The sequence below is a fragment of the Symphodus melops genome (assembly GCF_947650265.1).
Source record: "Symphodus melops genome assembly, chromosome: 4".
Lineage (NCBI taxonomy): Eukaryota > Metazoa > Chordata > Actinopteri > Labriformes > Labridae > Symphodus > Symphodus melops.
Window position 1 is genome coordinate 9,145,880 of NC_136694.1, and position 24,240 is coordinate 9,170,119.

General features: G+C 40.6%; 1 protein-coding gene across 10 annotated transcripts in view; it reads left to right on the top strand.

Annotated features, from left to right (window-relative positions):
• Positions 1-24,240, top strand: part of itpr1b (inositol 1,4,5-trisphosphate receptor, type 1b) — a 75,778-nt gene that overhangs the window by 41,324 nt on the left and 10,214 nt on the right. For all 10 annotated transcript variants that reach the window (XM_079340449.1, XM_079340457.1, XM_079340451.1 and 7 more), the window contains 14 exons: positions 1,042-1,226; positions 7,350-7,533; positions 7,803-8,065; positions 8,799-8,999; positions 10,247-10,357; positions 10,817-10,912; positions 10,991-11,125; positions 11,578-11,685; positions 12,161-12,392; positions 15,159-15,281; positions 21,002-21,177; positions 22,310-22,474; positions 22,687-22,876; positions 23,406-23,498. In XM_079340449.1, coding sequence (XP_079196575.1) covers positions 1,042-1,226; positions 7,350-7,533; positions 7,803-8,065; positions 8,799-8,999; positions 10,247-10,357; positions 10,817-10,912; positions 10,991-11,125; positions 11,578-11,685; positions 12,161-12,392; positions 15,159-15,281; positions 21,002-21,177; positions 22,310-22,474; positions 22,687-22,876; positions 23,406-23,498 — 2,262 coding nt within the window. The remainder of the gene's footprint in view (positions 1-1,041; positions 1,227-7,349; positions 7,534-7,802; positions 8,066-8,798; positions 9,000-10,246; positions 10,358-10,816; positions 10,913-10,990; positions 11,126-11,577; positions 11,686-12,160; positions 12,393-15,158; positions 15,282-21,001; positions 21,178-22,309; positions 22,475-22,686; positions 22,877-23,405; positions 23,499-24,240) is intronic.

Consider the following 24,240-nt stretch of genomic DNA (forward strand, 5'->3'; position numbering starts at 1 on the left):
AGATATTATGGGTTTTCTAATTCTTGCTATGTAAATGTAAACTTCTCAAGCTTTTCTGTAAGAATCAATGGAGGGGAGTATAAGGCTTTTGTTTTTTTCAGTCAAAGTCAAAACAGTCACAGTCATCTTTATTGTCAATTTTTTAACTTGTGCTGGACAGACAGAACAATAAAAAAAAGGTTTCTCTCCAAACCACAGTGTAAGCTAACAGTAAAAAAAAGATTTAAAAAATATAAACCAAACTTACAAGATAATTTGCAAAGATGTAAATTTTGAAAATAAATGTGTAAAAACTGCAGCAACAGCATGGACTTGGATTAACATAAATGATTATAACACACTAACTTAACGGAAAGAAAAAATACTCATTTTTGTATTGTATTTAATTGAGCAATACCATTTTTAAAAACAACATTTTATTACACTTTTAAAAAGAAACCACTCTGGGAAATTGAGATGAGTGTTTATAGATTTTTCACATAGTTGAAAATGTCATTTTTCTTCTTTACACAGTAGTTTATTTTCAATTATCAAGCAAGCCTGATAATCAGTCTAATTTAATTATTTATATTGTTTTAATTTAAAACAATTTCATCTCAGAGTTGTTCGAGATTGATGACAGTTTGAAACAGGTTTTACAGCGTTACTCTTATCTCATGTTGCTAGCTGTTTTTAATCATGCCCCTTGAAGTCTCAGGAGTTAAATAGGGTTCTGGGTGATAACTGCGGCACCATAGGGGAAAAATGTTCTGGATAATAATAATAATAATAAATAATGATAATACATTTGATTTGTAAAGCACTTTACATTTTTTAATCTCAAAGTGCTACAGAGTTTAAAAGGATAACAGAGTAGTTAAAAACACATAAAGATCCATCTTTCTAAGAAATCCTGCGACTTAATGAAAATAATGAAAGATGTGGATGTCATTTCACTAGCATGTTACCTTCATAGACTGTATGACAACAGATGTGTTCCCAGGTTCTATTATGTAACCTGTATGCAATCAGAAAACAACCATATGTTAACTGTGCCCACAGTGGTCAGCTCTGGGGTCGGAGGTCGAGGGGAGCTGAGCTTGGCCGAGGTTCAGTGTCACTTGGATAAAGAAGGGGCTTCTGATCTCGTCATTGACCTCATCATGAATGCTACCAGCGACCGGATCTTCCAGGAGAGCATACTGTTGGCCATTGCGTTGCTAGAGGGTGGAAACACGGTCATACAGGTAAGTGGAGGTCACTGGGTTCGAGTACAAACTTGGCACAAACTGTGCAGAGAGGGCTTGGTGGGAAGAGTAAATGAGGTACAACACTCACACAACCAGCCTGTAATTAAATGGGACTAGTGAAACTATTCCCTTCACAGAAGCATGAGCAGAATCTCAACGAGGTGATGTTATCTTGGGGCTTTAAAGTTGTGGTGTGAATAACTTATGTTATATCCATCCACTGCAGTCAAAGGAGAAACGTGAAGCTACAGTGTATGGCTTTACATGGGACAGGAAACACAAGGTCACGGCGAGCGTCAGACAGCGACCTGACATGTTTGAGCTGATTGACATGTGGAGTTGTGAAGAAAGGGGAAAAGTGAGATTGGGGTTGCAAGCAGAGTACAGACGGGGAGTTAGAAAAGAAGAGGTCATATCTATGCAGCCAAAGACGTCATCGCCTCCCCACAGCCAGCTAGGTGTTGCTAAGGCAACTCTTTGCAAACCTCCAGGAAGGAGGTTGATTAGGGACATAGCTGCTGCATTATTTCAGCTTTGCGGGTTGGTGTGTGTTGTTGTCTGTGATTGTCTTTGCATGCTTGGATGACGTGTGTATATGCATGTATTCCATGTTTGCTCTTGTGTCTTTCCACCTACGTATAAAGTTATTTGCAAAGTGTTTTGACACATTTTGGAATCTGGCATAGTCTTGATTTCCAACCTGATACTTCATTGAATAAGCGAAGGGGTGCATCATAACACATGACTGAATAACTGGAAAGAAAGCTAACTAAGTAAGCTAACTGATCTGTTTCAGACTTACACAAAAATAGGGAGACGATTGTGAGCATGCGTTTTCCCAAACTGAATTTATTTTGGGAGGAAATCGATTGGTGTCCAATTGCTGTACAAGCAAAAGACTCTCGTAATCAAACTGTGGATTGTCTCTGCGTCCCCCCAAAAAACAGATGTATCATTTTGTCTAGCAAATCAAAGGTCAACTTAAAGGTAGCTCTAGCATGCATATCCACCATTGTATATATACAAGAATGTTCCGTACATCGTCATGGTACTGGAACTCGTTAGATATTAGCTGTGATCCAGTGGCCTTATTGATTTATGATTAACAGTCACACCCCTCGTATGAACCCACTAAGGCCTGACCTCCCAGAGTGTACACAAAAGCACTCACATGACTCCTCTTACATAAACTGCTGCTGCCCTTCTTCCTGGGTTAATATTGCCCATAGCCCATGGGCCTCCTGACATTCCAGCCAGACTCTTATCTGGGTCATGTTGTTCTCCTGTAAAGGGGTGGTAAAAGACTCAACCTGCCATAGGCCTCAGGTTAATCCAAAGATTGAACTCATTCTTCAGAGCTACCTGAGGAATAGCCACTCTCTAGAACAGATGAGCTCATCTGATTTATGGACTTGCTCGATTTTCATGTGCTGAGTAACCTTTATAGATTATATAAAGTTAAAAGAGATGCATTGGTAAAAAAGAATCAACAGCTCATGTCTCAAAGTCTAGACTTTATTCCGAGGTGAAACGGATGTTGTTTTTTTTTGTTTCTAAAAGAACCCTAAAGTGAATCTAACGAGCAAATCCATTTCTCTGTTAAAAATGTGATCAAATACAATTATAAAGAAGCTACTTGTTTCAGAATGTAAGTTAGTTCTCCTTCTTAGCCACAGTACAGGGACAAGTGAGCTCTGTTGAATGATCATGCATGGGCCAGAGGGAATTCACTACTTATCAGCAGATGCACCACATTTCCCTGTCTTACATAAGCGAAGGTTGCCTGCCCCTTTTCAGGACAGAAGGCTTTCTGTTGTCTAAATGAAAAGCAGGACAAAAACATACCCACAGATTTTCCAAGCTGTCTGTTTGTTTTTGGGGTAATCCAGGGTTGTAGCCTTGACAACAACTTTCTTGAAAAAAACAAGTATCATGTTTTGAGTGGATCCTGACTGAATGAAGTGTCCCAGTGCTCTGTGCGAGGTGGACTTCATGAAGGCTCGAAGGACATGGCAAATGTGTTACCCAAAACAAAAGGGTCAGGACATATTTCAACTGGATATAAAATGATGATCAGGTCACCACTGCTCCCTCTCTAGAGTTGGTTATCTGCCCGTGTGCTGTTGAGATGTGGTGGCTTGCTGAAAAACGCTAACATAACACAGAGGCCATAGGTATCCCCTGTGAAATAATGCACTCAGTACAAAATCATTGAAAAAACCACAACTCGCTGCATGTGCTCTGTATGGACACAGGAAGCATGTTTTGACACACTTGAATCAGGGCTGGCCGATATGGAGCAGAACTCATATCTTGATCTGGATATTTGTTCGCTGAATAGCAATGCTTTATCGATATTAACTATATTGTCTTACCCTATATCTTGTTTGAAAATATATTAATATCGCCCAGTCCGAACTTAAATAAAACCTTTATTTAAGATTTTACTAATGATGTTACCTGGACTGAACTGGTAGGAGCTCTGGATCTGGGTAGCACTATTCAGTAGAAGACCAGCCAAAAGTTCTCACAATGACGTCTCACTGTGCATAACAGTTAAAGACGATTTACCCCTCCATTTATCTTTGGTCGTCTAGTAACTTGTATGACCTGAACAAGTTGTTCAAGGAATTGTATGAAGCTGTAATAGCAGCAACATGTTTTTTTTTTGTTTTTTTTCATGAGAGCCTGTTTTAGCCCTAATGGCTAATTTTGATGGAATCTGTTAATAAGATGCTAACTGTAAAAAAAAAAAAGTCGGACAGTATTTATTTATTCTGAAAAACCCTTCAGGATTTTTCTGTTGGTAATAAACAGCTATTGAATGAACATCTCTTGCTTAAGTAGAAATATTGAACACACACACGCACACACACACTGTATTATAGCGTTAAACTACACCCTTGCAAACTCATCCATAAACCCCATCAGCACATACACTGTCACACGGACACACTCCTGGATATACTTAGAGGCCAGAAAGCACATTCCAAAAACAGCTCGTAGAGAAAGTGTGTGTGTATTATGTAAGAAAAGAGGCTCCGAAGCTCTGCTCCACAGCCCCTTCATCCAACTACTCAATGCATGACCTCCATAACTATCACAGGAGCAAACAGGTGCCACCACTCTTACTCAACAGGCTTGTTGTGGCACGCTGCTATCCTCAGCCCCTTCCAAACATGATTTACTCCCTCATCTCCGATCGGCTCATGTTCACTTCACAGCAGCCTCTTGGAAAGCTTTAAAAAGTCTCTGCAAAGTGAGTTTCCAGCCATCAGTGTCATCAACATACCATCTCTCTTTTAACCACAAAGTGGGCTGGGGAGTTTCCTTCAATATACAGTTTATAGTTGTAGTGTGATAAATACTTGACTTTAATTTTGCCCTGTGCAGCTTTTTATCAGATGAGTGCCTCAGTTTGTTTTGTTGCAATTTGTCCGTTTAGCTTTGCTGGATGTCTCACCTGCGTCTGAGAACACCACTCGTGTGTTTTTCCTTTTTGATTTTAACCTTCTGTCTGGAATCTGAACAGTATCTTCAGAGAGTGGATCTGTGTGGTGCCCGTCAGACACTGGGCGTTGAAGAGTAAGCCTCTGAGCCTCTCCAATGAGCACAGAGATAGCTTTGTCACTCACCAAAGGTGTCAGGCTGAAGAGGCGGGAGGGGGAGAAAAAAAAGAGAGCGAGAGCGAGCTGGTGGTTTAAACAGGGCCTTACATAACTGCCGCATGTTGCTGCCAGGAGTCCGGGTGGCAGCTGACGGGGAATATAGAGAAAAGTAAAAGCGTAGAATCACGAGAAAGGAGACCTGGCTGTGCCACACTGTTGAATCTGTAGGGAAGGAGGAGTGAATCATGAGTCAACCTTAACCTGCTGCACTGAACATGACTGACAGCTGCAGGGTCAACACACTGTAGCTCCCAGGAGGCTTAGTGGCTCTGTAGTGTTACACACACAGGGCTAAGCTGCCTCTGGAGCTGAGTGGCTGTTTGACCATTTTCTTTTAATGAGTGATTCAGCATTCATTGTTGAGAATTAGGGGATTAATCTGGTCCATTTTTTTTAATGGTTGCTTTCTCAACATGATTTTTAATGTACAAGGGACACAAAAAAAAAAAAAAAGGTCATCCATTACCTGCTGAAGTATAGTGTGGACCTTGAGCTGTACGCTTAGTCTTAGTCTAGAGAAATAAAGGACCAAATTACCTTAACATCTGTTCTCAAGCCTAATGAAAAGATCAAAGCTGTTTTGTAAAGCTGTTTTAAGTCAATCATACAGCCGGTTACATAACTATATTGATGCTCCAACCGTCTAAAGTGCTTTCCATGCTTATTAAAATGATCTGTAACCTACGTGCTCAAAAGATAAAAACATGTGTTCTAAAAAGTCCTTTAAGCGGTTATGTGATCCAAAAACACAGTGACTATCTAAAAATGCTCTTCATGCCTCTTATCTTCAGAAAGTTTGGCAGAGCAGAACAAAACCGAGGTCTTCGGCTCGTGTCTGCTGCATCCTCCAGAGAGGAGTGTTGACAATGAATGTTTACGGTCATAATCATGAGATCTGTTTAACGCGGTTATCTTGTCAAGCTTCTATTCTCCAGCTGTTGTCTCTGATTGCAGAAGTCCACCAGCTTGCATAAGTTTTTTTTTTTTCTGCTCACTCTTAATCAGATCACGGTCAATGAATTACCCTATCTCGTCAACAACCTGATGTTAACATCTTGGAAAAACAAGCAAGAGGAGCTGTTGCATAAAAACAGAGAAGGTAAACAACTCTGGTTATGTAAATGCGTTCAGTGTTCTGTTTCCTTCGGAGGAGTCAGGTGACACTGCCAAGATTCTCTCTAAATAAGTTTCTTATTTTCAAGATTTTCCAAGCAGATAACATCATGTCAGTCTCCTGCACAGTAACCACATGTTAGTTCTTTATTTGCATGTCTTTCCCCTCATTCAGAAACTCATGAGTTAGGCGGAACCTGGAAGAACTTATATAACAGGATTTCAGAACGGCCCTCGAATGAATCTATGCGTTAAGTCCTGCTTGCATCAAACTGTTCTACCTTTTGACCACTTTTGGACCCTCCCTCTCACACCACACGCTCACTTCGTGCCGTTCTGGCACTGGAAAGTAGGACAGGGTTTTCCTCTCTCCCTCTTCCTCTCTCCAATGCTCACCCTCTGTGGACTGATGTAACAGTTTTAGAGCTGAGGCGCTGTGTGCCCTCACTGTAACCACTCAGCTGATTACAGGTCTTATGTAAGGAGGGATTGTCGACAGAAAATGGGACAGAACATATGAGCTTGTTGCAGAAAAACAACGGCCCTATGCATAGAGTGCAAGCTTTTTAAACCAGACAGCCTTTTTTTTTTTTTTTTTTTCATAGGCCGGCTCTCACCTTGTCCTCACAAACCTCTTACTCATACACCATAAAGCTTTGTTTTTGCATTGTAGACAAGCTCATAAAAGCAAACCTGTTTGGTCGATTACAACTCAAGTTAGGTCAGTTTTGCTTGTTAATGTAATGTGATGACTCGCCTTTGTTTGCATGGTTGCACATGCACACCGCTGGTCGTGCATGTACTGTAGTGTGTCCCCTGCAGTGTGTTCGTTCTGCATGTATGAGTGAACGTGTTTGACTTGTTTTTAGCTGCAAGATCACCCCTCAATTTGGTTTTCGCTGTTGCTTGCTTGTATGCATGTGTTACCACAGTGCATAGTCCTCAGGGTGCCAAAACCAGAGTTCAGAGAGCAGATGGTGTAAAATCAGGTGAGCATGGTGAGGCTTTGCAGCACGTTTTCCTGTCACTGAAAGGAGTCTTATGTAACTGCTTCTAACAGCGCCCCTGGCTCTCAGCACTAAAAGTGTTATAGACAACAAGAAAGGGCAAGAAGTTACTGCTAAAAATATCATTTGTTCTTGAAGCTATTAAAACACTTATTTTCTGTTCAAGGTGAAAAGAAATGACTCATAACACGCTTTCAATCGTACACAAATACACAAGTTCATATTTCATAGGGACAGTGAGACACCAGGAAGCGTTTGAAGGACGCAGAAGTGCAAAGACACACTTTAATCTTCCCCATCAGTTCCCCTTTTTATTTCTATTTCTTCTCCAGAGATCCTTCTACCACCGTTTAACGGGGGACAACAAGTCCGAGAAATTCTTCAAGGTGTTTTATGAGCGTATGAAACTGGCTCAGCAGGAGATCAAAGCCACTGTGACGGTGAACACGAGTGACCTGGGCAGCAAGAAGAAGGATGAGGAGCCTCTGGACAAAGACATGCCAGCACGCAAGAAAGGTCAGAGGTCAAGAGTTGAGGTCACACGAATTAGGACGTCAAAACTACTGTCTTGTGTGAATATTACATTTCGCCTTCAAGAATGCCCTCTTTTAAAGCAGAAATGGACCAATTTTATTTGTTTATGGTGTTTTTTACAGTATCCGTATTTTTTTTTGTATTATATGGTATTTTATAAAGTCATATTTCTGAATTTGATATTCAGTTTTATATTTTTTGTATACTTTGTTTTTAACCTTATTTGTAAGGAAAACTGTCTGTCTGTTTAGTGAAAGATGTGCCAGTGGTGGCAGTGGTAACAGAAGAAGTGAAGGAGCAGCTTGTGGAGGCCTCTGTTGTCACCAAGAAGGCTTTCACCACCTACCGCCGCGAGGTCGAAGCCGAAGAGCATCAAGCAGCCGCTGAAGGAGCTCCAGTACCGACCGCTGATAAGAGCCAAGAGGAAGGCGAGATGAGCGTCATCATCACTATCATGCAGCCCATCCTGCGTCTCATGCAGCTGCTCTGTGAGAACCACAACAGAGATCTGCAGGTCAGCCGTGACACACATTTTAGTGTCTTTTTTAAAGGTGTTGTTTTTCCTAAACCCCCGCTCTCCCGCCGCAGCCTCGACACGCTGACATTTCGTGACCTGTGTTCTGAATTACTATCACCACATTTAGTTATACAGAAACGAAACGGGAGAAAATAGGCAACATATGCAGAACTTCCTGATGCAGCCATTTCTATATCTGTTGTGTCTTGGTCTGGTTTCACTATGAGGAGTGTGTTGGTGTAGCACAGACAGATAACTTCCTTTTTGCACTGATTCTGTTTACACCATAAACCAAGGCCAGTCTTTATTAAATGGTAGTTGCTTTTATGTTGAGTCACTCAGTGTCATCCGTTTTGACCCAGCGTAGGTGCAAGTTATCGATTAAATGCTGGCCTGGAGGCACAGATGATCAATTCTTTGACATGTTGCTGTTCCTTACAGAGACATAAAGTGTTTTCTTGAGTGATCTAGAACAAAAAAAGAAGTAGAATGAGGCGTTTAACTCAGAGAAGGAAAGTAAAGGGAAAATAAGTTTTTGACTTGCTGTGTACAGTAGCTTTGAGTACATGTTGACCCTTAGCTTTACAAACCAGGACAAATAAGCTTGATTTAACTCTTTTAGACCTTTTACTAAACATCAACTTTGTTTCTGTCACTGTTACTAGCAGCTGAAAGATATATTGGCGCTGATAAAGGAAATGCCATGCGTTTTGTCTTCATCCATCTGCAGAACTTTCTGCGCAATCAGAATAACAAGAACAACTATAATCTGGTGTGTGAGACGCTTCAGTTCCTGGACTGTATCTGTGGCAGCACCACAGGAGGACTGGGTCTGCTGGGTCTCTACATCAATGAGAAGAACGTAGGGCTTATCAACCAGACTGTGGAGAGCCTGACTGAGTACTGCCAAGGCCCCTGTCATGAGAACCAGGTGATACATGTGCACACACAGCACGAGTGTGAAAGCTCACAATAAAACAAATAACGTGTTTACAATCTGCATTTTCCTTTTAACTTGGATCTGCATTTTTTTTTTTCATTTTATTTAGTTCCTGTAATCCTTAGCTGAAATCAGAGAGACCTTTTCTTTTCCAAAATGATGTTTTTTTCTCTCTTAGCACTGACATATGCATGTATTATATTCATGTATCAGTTGCACTATGGAAGCTATGCAGTCTTTTTTCAACAGTGTCACACCACCAGCTGGCTCTGGGCATTTGGCCTCTGTTTGTTCTTTGGTATAGATTAGAAACACTTGTTCTTCTCAAATGTTGGTGGCATCCTCTGTTCCTGCTGCGGTGGGCTCATTTCTTGGCAAGTGTAAAACGTACGTGACTAAAAATGAACTGGCCAAATGCAATCACCGTTTGAAATGATTTCAGTCTCCCCCCAAACATTGCTAGAAGAGGAGTGTCAGACTAAAACAGATGACTAATTTCTCTCTCCAAAGACATGGGTAAGACGTGAAGAGATTACTGTGCTTGTGTGTTGTTTGAGCGGTGTTATGAAAGGCCGCCTCTTTCAACTGACATCCTGCAAATAAGTTTGTTTAACCAGGAAAACCCCATTAAGATAAAAAATCTCCTTAATCAGAGTGTCCTGGCCAAGCAAGCATAGCATAGTTAATACAGCTCTGTTACCACCTCTGAAGACAGTAATATTAGCAAACTATTTGGCTGTTAATACCTTTTCTCAATTCTTGGGATGTGGGACACGTTTGCCAAGCATGAAGTGTAGTTTGTGATTACAAAGTCAAAAGTCATGTAGTATAGCCAAAATGTTGTGACCAGTTGCATTAGCATCATAAGTAAGCATTAGCATTGGCTCAGTACAGGTCAGAGCTGAAGAAAAATGATCAATTGATAAAACGTTTATTTCTTTCAAATTTTTGAATCTGGAGAGCTGTGTTGAATTTTGTAAGTGAGGTAACAGATTACATCAGACTCTCCTTGATCAGCTGACTGCTGTAAAGATTTCATGAACACATAAATGCTAAATGCTTTATTTTGTTGTTACTTCTGCACACATATTTTTTTTTGCAGAAGTTGTCAAGAAAACCTTCGCTGCATCAAAAAAACAGAAGACGCTAAATTTGACAACTTTTACGCTTAAAAAAAAAAAAAAAAAACCTCTTCTAATGTCTGCTTTAGTTTACTCTCATCTCTTCGGTATCTACAGAACTGCATTGCCACTCATGAATGCAATGGCATTGACATCATAATCGCTCTAATCCTCAATGACATCAACCCCCTGGGCAAGAAGAGGATGGATCTGGTGCTGGAACTCAAAGTGAGTAATGATTGGATCGTTCATCGGGGGCGAGAGAGGAAATGGGACTTCAAAAACGCTCGTAGTTTCTTTTAACATAGAAAATCATGTTGTTTTTTTGCAGCTTGATGTTTTGTTTGTGGTAAGCCATTCTAATGAAGACAACCCTTAAAAATGTCTAAAATTACGAAGTGTTTTACTTTGTGAACATCAAATAGAAAATTGAAAGCACGTTGCATGATAAATACTACAATAGTCCAAGATCAAGAATGTTGTTGTCAAATTATGACGACAACATTTATTGTTAACGATGTCTTCAAGAACTGGAACTGTCCAGTCGCCTCGTGGATCAGACATGAAATGACCACGACTTGATTGACTGTGGATCTTCCCTGGAGTTGCAAATGGGTGGAAAGTTTCCGCTAAATATCCGCTTTATAAGTTCAAGTCCATTTACCATTTACTCTCGTGTTCTTGTAGAATAATGCTTCGAAGCTTCTTCTTGCAATCATGGAGAGTCGCCATGACAATGAGAACGCTGAAAGGATACTCTACAACATGAGGCCTAAAGAGCTGGTGCGTAACACACCATTCAAACAAATCATTCGCAGAGACTCCAGTCGACGTTCTCTGATAGTGCCCGTTGTTTTGCAGGTGGAAGTGATCAAAAAGGCCTACATGCAGGGGGAGATAGAGGTGGAGGAGCCCCAGGAGGACGAGGATGGAGAGGAGGAACACGCTGCATCTCCGCGGAATGTTGGTCATAATATCTATATCTTGGCCCATCAAGTAAGTCTCCCAACTATATATGTGACGGATCAGTGTTGAGCCTGACAAACGCTTTAATAATGCTGCGGCAAATGCAAATGTCACACAGTGTAATTAATAGCTGAACACTTCCAATGACTTATTGTTACTGTACTGTATGTCACTTCCTGACAACCAAAGACATGTGATACCTGCTATTCTGTTCACACCTCCTCTTTCTCAGCCCTCAGGCTGTGCGTTGCTCAACAACGATTTAGGTTCACAACAATAGTCACAGTTATGCAACACTTACTGTTGGCTCTAAATGCTGTCTTGTAATTAAAACGAAAGAACAGATAACATGTGCTCTACCTCATTGTTTACGTGTGTTAAAATCCTGCAAACCTTTTTTTTGTGATGCTTGCAATGATTATTATTTTTTTAAATTGTTTTTTTCATTTTTAATCATCAGATGACTTTTGTTGCTATTTCAGTTAGCCCGTCACAACAAGGAACTGCAGGCTATGTTAAAGCCAGGGGGTACGTATGGAGAGGGGGATGAAGCCCTGGAGTTCTATGCTAAACACACAGCTCAGATTGAGGTAGGTTGTAAGAACCATGAACTAACTATTCTATTCCTGATCTGCTGTTTTTGTATTTTATTCAGTTATTTGTATGTTGTGTTTTCCCTACAACAATGTCACCATTGTCTGCAAACTATCTGACATCTATCATAAGACAAGTTTCGGCATCCCTTTCTGCTCGATGCGTGTGATCGTGTTTTTCTTGGCCTGCATTTGAGCCTCATGTTACTGAACAGAATGACAAGACCCCTTGGTATGTGTGCACGGTTTTCCTGTGTGCACTCAACAAGAAGAAGGAATGCAGATTGTTAAAAAAAAAATTGGACAAAGTTGTTGGTTCAGTTTATAAGCTTCTTAAGAAAACAACCGTTCCGTTTGTATTGATAAGTGATCTATGTGAAGGACTTGTCTAAACTTGCAGAATAAAGCCTTATTTGCCTGCCACAGTGAGAGAATGGACGTAACTGATGGCTTCTTCTGTTGCTATGTCCAGATCGTACGGCTGGATCGCACTATGGAACAAATTGTCTTTCCTGTGCCCAACATCTGTGAGTTTCTCACCCAAGAATCCAAGCTGCGTGTTTACTACACTACAGAGCGAGATGAGCAAGGCAGTAAGATCAATGACTTCTTCCTGCGCTCTGAGGACCTTTTCAATGAAATGAACTGGCAGAAGAAGCTGCGAGGTACCCAAGAGGCTACTGGTAACACCAACACGGTTCCCTGTACGTCTTTCTCGTTATTCCTTATCTCTTACTTCCTGGTCTACATGTTTTCCCCTTACATTCCTCCAGGCCACTGATGACCATCCAGATTTAGAAGTACATACTAAATCAGGGTTCTCTTACCTTTCTTCATCTGAGAGCTCCTTTGGCAACATGAAAGTAGCCAAGAGCTACTTGCATCACATAGCACATATCAGCTGATTTAAGCTACGGTTTCTACACAAACAGTGAAATTGCAATAAGCCAATGCTTATCAATAATCTTAAAGTCACATCAAAAAAAAAAAAGAATATCTTGTCCCACATAGTCAGCTATGTTATTGAAAATTCACACCAGTGTCCAAGAAATCATAACTACACTACACTTGTTTTTTTGGGCCAAATAAATGAATTGTGGAAAGAGGTGCATTTACTGTCGTCGGATTTATTTATATATTTTTTAACAGTCGGTCAACCTATAGGCGAGCTACTGAAAACCGCGAGCTACCGTCAGCTCCTGAACTACCTCTTGGAGATTCCTGTACTTAAGCATCTTTGAAAGACATGCTCGATAAATATTCATTAAAATAACATAATTTGTGAGACCAAACTTTTATAAAAAAAAATGACCCTAAACACTTTTTGTAGGATCAGAAGCCATGATGTGCAATCCAATGAAGTTCAAAAAGCCTCTGCTACAATTATTATTAATTTAACTTCAAGTATGTTTATAATCCCACAACATACAAAAAGCTGGGTAAAACAAAACAATATGAAACGGCAAGACCAACAGTAGTCACATTGTGCTTGGTACGTTTATTACAATGAACTGTGAGGATATCACCTACTCGCTACTTAATTACTACTTAATCATCTACTACCTAATCACTGTTTTTTTATTTCTTTAGATGGCTTTTTTGATGGTATTTTTTTTTTGTCATGAAGAATATCCTAAAAATGCTAATCTATCCTAAATGGTGTACATACACATCTTCAAACTGGCTCATTTCTTCTAACCATTAAACATACCACTCAAAGACCTTGTTGGCATACTGATTATAAACCCCAGTCATGTTGCAGGTTCAGTGATTAAAAGGGGCAACACTTTACTCCCCCAACTTTGAACCCTGGAGGGATGGAAGTTGAGACAGCATGTTAAGCTTGATGATGAACTTATTGCATAACTTTATATAACTTTATAAAAGGCTAAGATGTCGTCTATGAAATGTTCTTTAATGATTTCCTTCATTTCATTGTTGTCACAAGAGTGTGATTTCCGCTCTGAGTGTGATGTATTAGAAAATAAACATCACATGTTTGTCACTGTGCCAGTTGGTGCACATTGCAATTGCATTCATGCACTGCTTTTACTTTGTGTATGAACATACTTCCTGATTTCTGTTCGTCCATTTGAACTGAACTGTTCGAGGTCCCTTAAGTTTGTTTTTACTGGAAACAGGGAGACAAAGACAAAAGACATGTTCCCATGCTTGACTTGCACCATTCTTTTGTCCCGTGCTAAATTTAAGATTAAACTGAAAACTTGCTAGCATGAACATTTGATTTAAGCAGTGTTTGAGAAGTCACATGAGTGTAAAACCAAAGCGTTGTATCTTGGGGCAGGAAATGTAACAGTGTGAAAAGTTTATCATTTAACCAAGAAGAGAGCCAAAAAAAAAAAAAAAAAGATGTCAAAGAGAAGGATGTGATCGTGACCCTTGGCTGAAATGTTGTCTCCATGGTACATGTTGTGTTTCAGCCTTTTAACTTAGAAGCATGTATCTGCTCAAATGTATTTAATGGGTATTCGATGTAATGCACAGACATTAAATGCAGGGTAGTAGACCCAGGGTGCATCCTGAATTATCAGGTAGGAGCCTATGAAAAGCAATCCAGCAAGCTGTTTTTAGTAATGCAGAAATGAGGAACGAAGGTACTATGTCTGCTTTACTTTTACTAAACTCATATATAATAGTCATGCTGACCTGAGTGCAATTTAGTGTTGACACTCTGGCTTGTTGTCTTCAGTTACTAAAAGGAAGTGAAATGCATGCAGGCTGTGGCCCGTCTCATGGCCAAGCCTGAAGGAAGTGGGTTTGTCTTTAGCATGATAACACGTGATGGCAACTATCCCTCTCCTATCAGAATGAATAAGCACAGCTGGAAGCCACATTGTACCACTGGTTCTAACCACTTGTCATGAATTAAGTGACATCTGTTGCTAAAAGTCCCCAACCACAGTTCTGCTTTTCAAATGAACCGTCAGGCTCAAAATAGCACTGACCACGATACTGATCTCCTGACCGGGTAGTCTGAGTAGTGTGCGTGCGTGCGTGCGTGTGTGTGTGTGTGTTCTTTAAGAAGAAAATAGTTTGCTGTGACATGTTTCAAAAAAATGTGCAAATTATTTCTTTCCTGATTGTTAGAGATTTTAAAGCATTAACCTCATCAAAGTGTTTTATTTGTTTACAGTTTTTGCTTACAGTTTTTTAAAACTAAAGTTGTTTATGTCTAATAAATGTGTTTCAATAGTTTAAATTATTGCCTAAATCCCCAAATGATTTTCCACTCATTTTTCTACTTTTCCTCATTGAAGTGATTAAAATTACTTCAGAATCCAAATGGAATAAAGCTACAGATTTATTTTTCCTATTTATTTGAAACATCCATTGTTTGTTCTACTTTGACTGTAAAAGAAAGTGTTTTGTGATGTTATTGGAGGAACCGTTGTGTGTGAATTCTGCTATATTACAAACATGCTAACTTTCCTTCAAATGTTGTCCTCCAGCTCAGCCTATCCTCTATTGGTGCTCCAGGAACATGTCCTTTTGGAGCAGCATTTCCTTTAACCTGGCTGTGCTCATGAACCTGCTTGTGGCCTTCTTCTACCCTCTGGAGGGTGTCCGTGGAGGTCAGTGTGCTTAAACATGTCACCTGTAACTTTCTGTCAGACTTATAAAATGTTGATAGATGTCAGTATCCTGATTGAGAGCTGCTGTCTGCTGTAATTTCACCATTCTGTTTACAGTGGAGTTCAGGCTGAAATGAACATCCCAATAAATTTGCTAGAATTAGTTTAAAAGCAATAAAGATCGTTCTTATATTTAAAGAGGAATTGGTCTGATGTTGAGCAACACTTACAAGTTAGAAATACAAATTAAAAAGACATCAACTTTCTATAGAACCAGGTGTGAAAACAGGCAGAGCTCTACCATAACCACACACTTCTATGTCAGTGACAAACATGACACAGTAAACTTGAGAAGAGCTTGGGGTTTTCCATACTTGGATTGAAGGGAAACTATTTTGCTGTTATTTTTATGTACTTGTACACGTTTCTTGCAGTACTGCAACTTTTATTAAAAAAAACTATTGTCTTCATCGTGGATTCTCAAAGTGGGGTTCCAGGACCCCCAGGGGTCCGCAAACCATAGCTTGGTGGTCCACGGAACAATTTATAAAAAGTGTGCTGTATCATTGAAAAAGCATATCTACAAACTGGGATCTCTTGCCCCTAAAAAATCCGCTATTTTGTCCAATACTCCCGCCCACTTTAGGTTGATGCCAATAGCTCAACTCTGATATGATCGTCACATGTCTGTCACTTCATTACGGAAGCCCATTGCATTCACCAAAGAAAAAAAAATTAGACGCATGATCTCACAATCACGAGGTCAGGATCTCATAATCTCCGAGTTTCTTCTATATCTCTATTTGTGACTTCTGCATTCACATCCAAGCATTTGTATTAAAACATCCATCTATAGCATAGCTGATAGCCATTATTGGTGTTCACAGGACTTTACAGAACACTGTGCGCTCCTGTTCCTGCGGTTTGGGTGTAGCCTCACACCTGCCTAACCAAAGTGAGTTTCAGTGGAGGTGTGAAGATTACAATCTTATTGAGACATTTGGATCTGGAGCTGCAGTGCTGTCACAAAAGACGGATAGATTTGTTCTATTAGGGTTTGACCTGGTTATTGCTTCCTGTGTCTGACTCTGATTCACGACTAAACATGTATTCCGATATCTGGTCTCACGATTGTTTTACTCATAGTGTTCTTCTTATTCAAGTGTTTTGCTCCTGATGAACACGTGTCTTTGTATTCCTGTTTGATTGAAAGTGACATCTATTTAAAGAGATGCAGATATCTATGAAACAGCAGTAACTTAAAGTGGTACTTTAGCTGTGTGTCAGGAGGTAGAGCGATAAATATTTGGATGATCCAAAGGCAACTTGATTGATCTTGAAGACTGCTCTCTCTCGCTCGCAGCATCTTTGGGTTCAAATACGGCTGAAGATCTGTCGTTTTATTTCCACCTCTCCTCCGAAAGTTCGAAACAATTCTGGGATGACTCACATGAAAGTCGTTAGCTGAGTTGTTAACCTAGTTTTGCCACCACCCCCGGTCGTGTGGGTCGTTGTAGCAAATGGTAATGAGATTTGTTAGCTTATATAGCGCTTTTCTCGTCTTCTGACTCCTCATGTGCTTTTACACTGCAGTCACAGCTACACATTCACGCACTGATGGCAGAGGTTGCTATGCAGGGAGACTGTCATCCATTCATAAGCTGCAGCAAGAGCAATTCAGTGTTAAGTGTCTTTCCCAAGGGCAAATCCCAGGCCCACTGTTACTGCAGGACCTCGAACCCTTGACTCTCCAGTTGAGAGACGACAGCTTCAGTTGTTTTAAGAGAAAATTGAGAACAGCATTATAGGTTGAAAGAGATCTCGGTAAGGAGATGTTTTTTTTTTAACATAGATAGATAGATAGATAGATAGATAGATAGATAGATAGATAGATAGATAGATAGATACTTTTTTGATCCTGAGGGAAATTCATAGCTGGCTTCTTTAACATCCCTTTCAAACCAACAGCCTTCCCTGTCCAATATTTGCACTTTGTCATCCTTGAAGGAGTGTCCTGTGAGGAGCTGGCTTTCCTGGCTTTGGATAAAGCTTCAAATTTACCATGACCTGGATAAATGAGAACCTACACAGACATTCCTCAGTGTTCTGATTTACCAACGAATCTGTTTATAGCTGATCTTGATTTGTGTCATATCAATATTGTTTGGAAGATTGAAAGGTCTATGCATGTTAACTAACCAGTTTTGATATTGTGCTGGACAGTCATTCCCACTTGGTTGTTTTTACATATTCAATAAACTGAGAATGGGCAGAAGTCACACAATTCTGACTTTGAAATATTTTGTCTTTGTAAATCTGTTTGTAATGGAGGTAAATTAGTTCCTTTTGTAGTGTCTACATATTTGACCCTTTACCCCACACCAAATTAACCTCTGGTCAGGTTGTGTCATGTGCCCGACATTTAAATATTTAAGGTTTGGGTAAATCTGTCTGGTGTTGAGTCACAAGGTTTGACAAATTAATTTCCAGGGAAAATACTCTTTTTAATCGATATCTCTTTGTGATATTCATTCCTGCATGACAGGAGTCTGTCACTCAAACCAAAGGAATGAGTGGCAGACCTTAGCACGTCTTTACCTGCAGTTTCACTCTTCTGTTTGTTTTGCTGTCTCCTGATTCGTTTCTTTTTTTTCTCAGTTCTCCTTGAGGGCAGTATTTGTGGGGATGTGAAAAGCCACTGCTGTTAAGGCCTGCATTGTTCTGGCGCAGTGTTGCACAGAGAAGACACTTGTTGTTATTCACATAAACTTTCAATTGTTCTGTGAGGGGTCAGCTGGGTTTGTCAGCTAAGCTCTAGAAACTTCATGTGGTTTTCAGTGTCAAAGGTCTTCAAAGAGCTTAAGAGTTCATTCCAGGCCGCTCTAATGTGGGCTTAAAACTGAAACTAGTTATCATGTTAAAAAAAACAACTCAGTCATAGGGGAAATAAGGCTTCGTAAAGGGGCCTTTTAGTTAAAAACAATTAAGGCTGTGATCACACCGGCAGTCCTTACCGTGGCTGGTAGGCAATGGGGAGCACGACTGGCTTTCAGGCTTTGAGGGTTTTTTAAACAGATACAGATCCATGAATGAATTTAAAAAAAAAAAAAGAAACAAGCGGTCGAGTCAGCATCCGCACATCAACACAGAGAACATGACGGCTACTCTGTGGCTGATTTTTTAGTCCTCTTTAGTCAGATACAACCAGAACACTCTGGATTTCTCCATAATGAAGGCTGTCAACGTTGTGTACGCTCGTGCTTGTGTTCGAGCATGAACTGTGCCGTGCAGAAGCAAACCTCTCAGAAGTGTGCCGAAGCCAAGCAAGTGATCACACTGGCTAAAGAAAGTGGACTTTAGGTGTGAAGCATGCTGAGGCATGGCACTGGTTGTCAGTGTGCTTGTGCCTAAATTAGAGGGATAGACTGTACTGAATTTTGTATTAATCCACATAAGAAAATTCACTTCTTTCCTCTGTAATGAAGCTCGTTACACACAAACATGGGCCTGAAATACACACACTTTAGTGCATGCCCACAGTAGCCTATGGACATGCATTGATGAAAACATGTGATGGTGAGGGGGGCTTCACATGACGACGGTCCTGAGCAGTTGAGATTTCGGTGCCATGCTCAAGGCAGTCGCACATGACGACCGTCCTAAGTGTTCAGTGCCTTGCTCAAGGGCATGTAGTCAGATGTGAATTGGGACCTCTCCATCAACCAGTCCCAATTTCCCAGCTTGATCTGTGCCCATACGTGCATAGAAGTTAGGACTGATTGCTGGAAAGCTTTGGTAACTAGTTAGTAGTGTCAGGTAGTTGTGTCGGTGTTCTCTCAACCAAAAAGTTGGGGGTTCAATCCCCAGCTCCTGCAGCACCATGTCTGATATGTGCTTCGGCAAGACACTTAACCCCAAGTTCCTCCCGCTGCTTCATTGGCAGCATGTGAATGTGTATGAACGTGATTAGTTACTTCTGAGGGTTCCTTTCAATCAGCCTGTGTGATCGGAAGTGGAATTGAACTGGTTTAAAGTAAAGATATTCCATCTATCTCCCAGAGGAGCGGAGACGAGGAAATGACTGGTCCGGGACAAGCAAGCAGCGGTGTCTGGATTGGATGCTAAGTCCGAGCACACAAGCCACCTTTTACGATGCAGGACCATCCATGATGCATTTAGATGAAGCCAAGTGTATTTTTAGCCAACTGGGTTATGTAACAAGTACCTGTGATGTGATGTGATGTGATGTGTACCCAGATGTGATTAATATCAAAACAGGTAAAGCAACATCTATGGTTATAGCAAACATTAGGGACAAATGAGTAGTCACCTGCCTCCAAAAACAAGCCACAGGTGGACACTCCCAGAACATGTGTAAAAAAGTTCCAATGACACCCTGAGAACAGAGGGAGCACAGGGGGTCGGCCACCAATTTCATGAGGTGCATCTTCCTAGGAGTAAGATAAGTCCTATGCACATAATTTAGGTGGATCTGCTGATGATCAGGATTACGGGACGCCAACTGAATATTAGCCTAAACAGAATCCCAATTAAAGTCAGCATCTATGCCTGGCAACATCATTTCTCCACTGCCTATCCACAGTCAAATTCTGATAAGAAGCCTCAAGTAGCTTTGAATAAAGTGTTGATGCAAGACCTTTAAACGTATGTAAGGAGCTGAATAGTTTATGCAATGGATGTTGTAGTAGAGGCTGATTCCACGGTACTCCGTGAGCTTTGAGGGATGCCCGAAGTTGCAGGTAAAAGAAGAATGAGGTGCCCGGGAGGTTGTAGCGACCTTTAATATCCTGGAATGATCTCAATCCGTGATTATCAAAGATGTCACCCAAATTATGTATGCCTTTATTTTCCCAAAACGAATCGGCCTGTGTCCTATGAGAAGCTGCTTACTACCAAATATTGGAGAGTTGAGGTGCCAAGGGCATCGAATGCAGCACAGGCTCTGAGCTGAAGAATGCCCATCTAGTGATCTGTAGTACTTGTGGACGTCTCTTGGCAACATTGGCTAAAATATTCTGTTTCCTGCATTTCCTTCATAATCCTGTAAAAATCCCTGTTTGATCTCAGTTTGTTGTTGTTTTGTGTGAGGGGTGTGTGTTTAGGGACAACTCAGTGTTCAGTAAAATGTCTCTCAATCTGAATGTTTGTGAAGTGGATGAGTAAACTGTATCATCCTCTGCCATCAGTGCATGATTATGTGAGTGAGTGAATTGGACAGATAGAGTAAAAGGGCGTGTGTGCAATTAATTTAGCATTAATGTAGTTTGGGAACTTGTGGCACCAAACACTGCAGTCAGAATGTTGCTCACTGAGAGCAGACAACTGCTTTAACTCGGCCTCCTCATGCTGGAACATCTCTTAAGCCAAAAACCCCAGGGACAAAAATGTGATGTTGAGGAATAGAATTTGTGCATTTTTGTCCTGATTTAATTATAAGGTCTTAAATCATGGTGTAAGTCAGATCTTTGAAAAGTCACAATTTTATTAGTTGAAAGCAGAGCATGCTCCCTGTCAAGTGGTTTACTAAAACCTCACATAGATTTTAGGGCCCATCAGTTTCTAACTCGAGAAAATTAGTTGGAGTTCAGTGTCTTTTCCTGAGTAACTGAACAAGCGTCGATTTGACACAGTGAAAACAAATGATAGTTATTATCATTATAGTCGTCATACTATAATTAGTTGTCTTTATCGTTCCTCAGGTACCCTGGAGCCCCATTTGTCTGCTCTGCTGTGGATGGCCATGTTGGTGTCTCTGGCTATAGTTATAGTCTTGCCTCAGCCTCATGGCATTCGGGCACTCATTGCCTCCACCATCCTGCGACTGATCTTCTCCGTTGGTCTGGAGCCCACTTTGCTCCTGCTGGGCGGTTTCAATGTAAGTCTGCATTTTTGTTCTTAGAGAAGCCACACATTTTTTTACAGCTCATTTGGTGGGCTGTAAAAAAAAGATATGATTTATAGCAAAGTAAACGGTTAACTGTGATTTGCCTTTACAACAAAGCTTACTTGAACAGTACACTTGTTGTTGAGAAAAGGAAAGTATTCCAGCACACTTTCTCAAATGTCCAAAAAAAAAAAAGTGCCACTGACTACGCAGTGCAAGTAGAGGTTCTTTGACAGGTATTACATGTGAGTATGTAGGTGTTGCATGTCCAATGTTTCTGTCAATCAAATCAGGACACTGATGTAATGATGCAGTGGTTAGCACACGTGTCCCCATGTATGGCGGCAACAGTGCTCAAAGCGGGCAGCCCGGGTTCGAATCCAGACTCTGGCTCCTTCCCCCGCATGTCGATCCCCACTCTCTCTCCCTGATTTCTCTCTGTCCACTTTCCAATCTCTCCAATAAAAGCCCAAAAATAAATCTGACCCGTGGATCCTTTCCTGCACGTCATTCGAGCTCATAAAGTCTCTTTCACTGATTTCCGACTCTATCCACTGGCCTATCTCTACAATAAAGGCCCCCAAAAAAAAAAGAATTAACTTGACCTTCAAGGGGAGGCGCCCCCTGAATATAATGGGAGGGGAAACACTGGCATTAATCGGTAAATAGGATTAAAGCAGACCAGGAGAAAACACATCTGACTTGTTATTGGAAGATGTTCATAAAGTTTACATGTTTAAAAATGTTTGTGTACGTATTACTATCCCCTTGAGCACTGTTATTGTAATAAGTGAAGTTTACATAAAGTATTAAGTAATAATTCCCAAACTGACACTCTGGGATAACAGTCAAGATGTTAATGAAGATGTTTGTAAAACTGCAGCTCCATTGTGGGTTATATCTGAGATAATGAGAGTTTATTTTTAAACTATAAAGCTGAAATTCAGTGCTGTTGATCAAACATATCCACTCTACTTAGTCTGGTTTTAACAAAGATAATGTGAAAATCATGCATAAACATATTCAAAGAGCAATGCGAGCCCTCTTGTCTCAGTTTGATCACTGTATGCTCTACCATGAAATGGCTGTGGTTTTGATTCTGTTATTGTCCATTTCTCTTCAGTTATGTAATAAGGTCATTTTCCTGACGAGCTTCGTTGGGAACCGAGGAACCTTCACGCGTGGCTACTTAGCCATGATCATGGATGTGGAGTTCCTATACCACCTGCTCTACCTGATTATCTGCAGCCTGGGGGTCTTTGTCCATGTCTTCTTTTACAGCCTGCTAGTAAGTGGGCAAAACATACATGTGACCCTGTCCTACATAAACATGTATACATATGTACAACACATCATTATAAAAAAGAAAACAGCACTGTGTAAATTCGAACTTCATTTATACTGTAAAGAGAGAATTTAAAATGACCAGACTACCTGACAAAGTCTTCACTTATTTTTGCACGTTTTTCACAAAGACAAATGAATGCTTTCTCTTTGCAGCTCTTTGATCTGGTTTACCGAGAAGAAACCTTACTCAACGTAATAAAAAGTGTGACCCGAAATGGCCGCTCCATTGTTCTGACAGCCGTGCTTGCTCTTATCCTCGTCTACCTCTTTTCTATCGTGGGCTATATCTTCTTCAAAGATGATTTCATTTTGGCTGTGGACAGGATACCCAACAAAACATTAGGTATGTTGAAAACCTATAACTAAAACATCAGGTATATTACAGTGTTCTTCTTATTCTGTCACTGACTGAACATATATTTGCATACAGTTAATGTTAGTTAAAAGGAATATAGCAGTGATTCCCATCGTGGAGCCCAGGACCCCTAAGTGTGTGTGTGTGTGTGTGTGTGTGTGTGTGTGTGATGCTTTACTGAAACAATGGCGACTATTTTTCCCCCATAGAAGAGGGGATGCATAAAAGCAGAAAAGACCAAAACCGACAATGTGTTTAGTGTAGTCAATATATTTTGATGTGTATGGTGAGGGGTGGAGGCTGCAAACATTTTATTATTTGACCTTCATTATTATTATTGTTATTTGATGGGCCTGGAAGATGATGTTTGGGAACCAATGGACTACTTTATCAAGAATTGTAGGATAATTAAAACATGTTTCAGGTTTAGTTAACTTGCATTTTCTAAATAACTATGCCTAGTTTGCATCACAAATTGTACAGTGGCATGACAATGTTTGTATTTACAATTGAATAGAGCACGGCGCCAGTATGGTTGGAGAGTTCTTCTCTGGTGGAGTGTGCCAGAAAGAAAACGGGGAAAACTGTTCCACAGAGGCCATGATGGATGGTAGGTTAAGAAACAAGAAAAGTTAAAGGGGACTTTGTGTGAAAATGCATGTATTTGTATGTTTCATTGGGATTGAGGGTTGGACAATTTATTTAGCCTGAATTTCCCTCGGGATCAATAAAGTATCTATCTATCTATCTATCTATCTATCTATCTATCTATCTATCTAATAAGGTCGAAGGGTTCTTTAAAGTTAGTGTGAACATGTTTTTGCATGCATGCGTCTATGGAATTCCAAGTGTTTCAGTGTGACTCTGTGCTGATGTCTGTGTGTGTAAGTGCAAGCTTGTGTATAGGGTCTTTATGTCCTTGCAGACAGCTGACTCAACCTGAGGAGATTCCTCTCACTGAGCTGTAAATCTCAGTGGCTGGTTGGTCATGGGATTAGACCGGGCCAACCGGAGTCTTTCAGGGACATGAGTGAGACGCTGGGGATTTAAACTCCTTGCACTCTATGTGGTTCACAGGAGACGGAGCCAAAGACCTGATGTAGGTGCCCAGTGGTGAAAGGTCAGGGATTAATCATCATTGGGTAAAAGCAGGTGGATGGGTCCACTCGTGGTGGATCAGAGAGCCTTTCAATGTAAACAACTAGTCTTTGCAAACCTACTGACCTTGCTGGGAAGAAAGCTCAAATCAAAGCCAACCATGTAGAATTTCTGGACTGCTGGGTGCCTGACCTTGTCTGGTCCCACATTAATCACTAGCAGTTGGCCTGTGATAGTCTGGTTCCTTTTTTTTT